This window comes from Orbicella faveolata, unplaced genomic scaffold (genome assembly GCF_042242905.1).
Source record: "Orbicella faveolata isolate gen_17 unplaced genomic scaffold, um_ofav_v1 contig_24, whole genome shotgun sequence".
Classification (NCBI taxonomy): Eukaryota; Metazoa; Cnidaria; class Anthozoa; order Scleractinia; family Merulinidae; genus Orbicella; species Orbicella faveolata.
Genome location: NW_028301552.1, coordinates 34,207,807 through 34,211,567, shown reverse-complemented (window position 1 = coordinate 34,211,567; position 3,761 = coordinate 34,207,807). Strand labels below are relative to the sequence as shown.

General features: G+C 42.9%; 1 protein-coding gene across 1 annotated transcript; it reads right to left on the bottom strand.

Moving 5' to 3' along the window:
- Window positions 1–1,369: 1,369 nt before the first annotated feature.
- On the bottom strand, window positions 1,370–3,535 carry LOC110056044 (D(1)-like dopamine receptor). The gene has a single exon (XM_020762480.2). The coding sequence runs from the start codon at window positions 3,240–3,242 to the stop codon at window positions 2,304–2,306; it is 939 nt and encodes a 312-aa protein (XP_020618139.2). The 5' UTR covers window positions 3,243–3,535; the 3' UTR covers window positions 1,370–2,303.
- Between the last annotated feature and the right edge of the window lie 226 nt (window positions 3,536–3,761).

Sequence of the window (3,761 nt, the reverse complement as noted above, 5' to 3'; positions counted from 1 at the left end):
AAATAGCTTTTCGGGCCCGTGAAGTTTCCGGGGCTTTCGAGAAACAGGCCCTAGCCTGCTCAAGGCACCAAACCCTCTCTTCATGAGCGTGGACTACACCCCACTAAAACGACTGCATCGAGCATCACCTGTTAGAATACAGGTTTAGTGATCAGAATGGTTGAAATTAGAACTAAGTAAATTTATTAAATACGAATTATTGACATGGCGTGAGGTCTATTGGCCATTTCTTTTTTTGCGTACGTGCTTATGGACCGAGACGGAGTGGACGTCCATAAACGCAATCCAGCCATCTTGATTGAACTGGCTTGGTCAATAATTAAAGGATTTATTCTCACACAGAACGGGATTCGGTTCATCTATTCTTTCACGGAGCTAGCCGTTTAATAAGCAAGGTAACTAAATAACTGGAGGTTTACTCCTTACGCCCTGGGGTTAGATAATTTTGTAAGAGGGTATGGACGAGGTTTTAACTGGGAAAACTTACTAATTTACCGCCGGGGGGGTCCCATATAAAAAGGACGGGGGTACTCGTCGTACCTTTTAGAAGTTCAAAAAGCAGTTTTGATACCTCTGAGGGTGCTCATCCTCAAAAGGTCCACAGCGCAGGATTTGATTCATCTTGCCCGCTCGGGTAGCCAATCACAGCGCAGGATTTGATTCATCTTGCCCGCTCACGGAGCTAGCCATATAATAAATTGTGTTACAAAGCAGTTGTGACCGGAAGTTTAATCTCCCAAACTTGTTTACTGCTTATGTCCTTTCGAGGTACATTGTTCTGCGAGGACGTTAGTAATTTTACATAAAAAAGTTGGTTGGCGGGAGGATTAACCCTCAGATGTATAAGCAAACTCATACCCCCACCATGGTACAAGGGAGGGGGGAGGGGGGCTGTGAATAGAACCCCTTGCTCGGGTTTTCGTTCTGAAAAGGCATAGCGCTGTACACCTTGTAAACTTACATTGAGTAGACTTAATCCTGCGCCGTGATTGGCTACCCGAGCGGGCAAGATGGAGCTATCTTGCCCGCTCGGGACCTACCCGCCGTGTCCCGCAAGAAAAATTTCCGCGAAAGCCATATAATAAATCCTTTATTGACCAAGCTTGTTCGGTCAAGATGGCTGGATATTTGCGTGTTTATTGTCCATAAACACGCAAAAAAAAGAACTTGGCCAATATCCAGCGATCTTGACCAAAAAAACCTTGGTCAACAACCCATACAGCACTAGCTTGCTCTACAAGACGATACCGTCACATGACGTCATTTGACCCGCCATCTCGGATTTCACTATTTTCTTAAAAAGTCAAGAAATAACGGAAGTTAATTTAAAATTGATCCAGAATGCTTATGGAATGTAAAAATTCACCAATTTCTGCAATTTTACGACGAAAACTAGAAAAAAAATGAGAATTGTGTCATTTTTGGCCAGATCTACATGACATTTGCGGTTGCCATGACAACGTCAAAAATCATGGACACACAACAGACCGTAATTCAGCGTAGCTGTGAAGCTTAGAGGATATAAACATAGGAAATTGAATGACCATGTTTATTCATTTCTTTTGTTTGGGTCCTCTAGGCCTCACTATCAAGATGAATTTTAATGTATCGAAAGTGGTCTGTTGTCATACCAAAATTTCCGCGGAGGATGAATGAATAGCTACTGAAAGTTTCATCCCCTAAGAGTAAAACACCTTATGGACGGTGGCATCCACCCCCCTCCCTTGGACGTCCGAGGGTTAAAGACTTGAGAGGGGTGGGGGGAGAAAGACATGTAAGATTTAGACATACACTTTTGTTAGGCACGGTTTAGAAGATTGAGAAGATTTAGAAGATTGAGATCTAAAAAAAACTTAGTTACATCTTTGCCGTGTGGAAGTACGAGGAAGACAGTTGGCGATTTATCTCATTTCTAAAGTTAATAAAAGATCAAATGGCTCTAACGTTATATGGAAGGCTTTTCCACAAATGTGCCACACTGTAGCAGAAACCACGTTTTAAAAAATCGGTACGGGCCTTAGGCAGAGCCAATATGTTTTCAATATTTCTGAGTCCATAGTCCGTGCTGAAGGGTTTAAATAGGCCTTTCAGGTACTCCGGAGACTAACCATTTAAAGATTTAAACATTAATTTCAATTTTGCTTTTTCCTTCTGATATAGAGATTATCCCATCCTAGCTTACCGCGGAGGGCGGTAGCGCTAGAATAGTAATCAGACGTAAGATAGAGGGAGTTATAATTACCACTTCTCAAGAGCAGAGAATCACGTACATTTTTTTTAAGCACCATGAAGGTTTTTGTTCTTTAGCTTGTTAATGTCGATGTCGCTGCAATACTTGACCGAAAGGTTGCGTACGGTTGGACGAAATTCCAACAACCACTCACCAGCGACGAAATAGTCTTGCTTATCTCGGCATCGCGAAACGCGAACAGAAAGGGGTTGAGTGCGCTGTTGCTGTACTGCATGCATTTGACAAATGCACCAACACGGCCTATATCCACCGGGGCCAAATCACAGGGGAAACAGAACGTGAACACGACCACGCCTATCACGTGAGGGAGCCAGGTCACGAAAAACGCGCCACAGAACATTGCCAACGTCGTAGCTGTTCTTCGCTCGCGACGAATTTGACTTCTCAAGCTTCCTCTGGTTCGGTCCTGTTCAACTGCTGGTGCGGGCTCCACTGTGTTACGAACCAGCGACCTGGCGATCTTGAAAATTAGCACGTTTAACAAAGAAATGACAAGCAACGCCAAGAAAAACACTGTTAAAAGAACGTAGAAGGGATATTTCCCGCTGGCGCTTGGCGTTAGAGTGAAATTGAGGCAGGAAAGGGACAGAGACAATACCCACACCACGCCCAAAACACAGTAATAAAAGTTGAGGGGAAGACGCCGATGCAGGAATGGTTTCGAAATGGCCATGTACCTTTCCACTGTGACGGATACCAAATGGAAGACTGAGGCAGTGCCACTAAAAATATCCAGTGATATGTAGAACCTGATGAAGAGTGCACTGGAGCTCTCTGTCCTCAAATTCACAATGTACAAGGGAACAGCAATAGCGCCCACAAGCCAATCTGATAAGGCTAAACCGATTATGAACACATTTGCACTCGTCCGTAACCTGAAGTTTTTTATGTATGCGGCAATTGTCAGGGTGTTTCCCACCACAATGAAAACCATCAAGATTAATATGAAAGCGTCTCGAAGGATCTGCTCTCCTGTCGACGGCTCATACATCTTGCGCTGTTAGGCTCTGTGTATCGCATGTAAAGGTTGATACGTGATTGAATGTTACAGCAGGAAAGGCTTTTGCACACTAAGAAGGAATCATCATCTCGCTTGCTATTTATCTATTGAAAGCAATGCGGAAATTTAAAAGCCTGATAGAGTTTCCATACATTAAATTGGGAGAGATTGCTATATTTGCTAGCCATCACTCACGCCACTCGACGTTAAAGAGAGGTATTTAAGGGGGGTCGCACCCTTGCTCGGTGAAATATGTTGGCTTTGGTAAAAGGTACTGTCAACACGTATTTTTTTTAGAGTGCGATCTGAACAAAAATACGCTATTTCGGTGAATTAGGATCAAAGAATCCGATGGGTATTTTTGGAAGAGAATTCTTGACAAATGGCCTAATGATAACAAATATGCATTAAAAATTGCCAAAATCTTGTTTTTGTAGAAGAAAGAAAAGCTCAAAGTCATTTAAAGCTATTTTCCAAAATACAATAGAAAGTGAATTATTTTTAGCATCG

What these genes read in the sequence shown, in the direction of transcription:
- LOC110056044 (XM_020762480.2), bottom strand. Translation starts at nt 3,242, where the DNA reads ATGTATGAGCCGTCGACAGGAGAGCAGATCCTTCGAGACGCTTTCATA.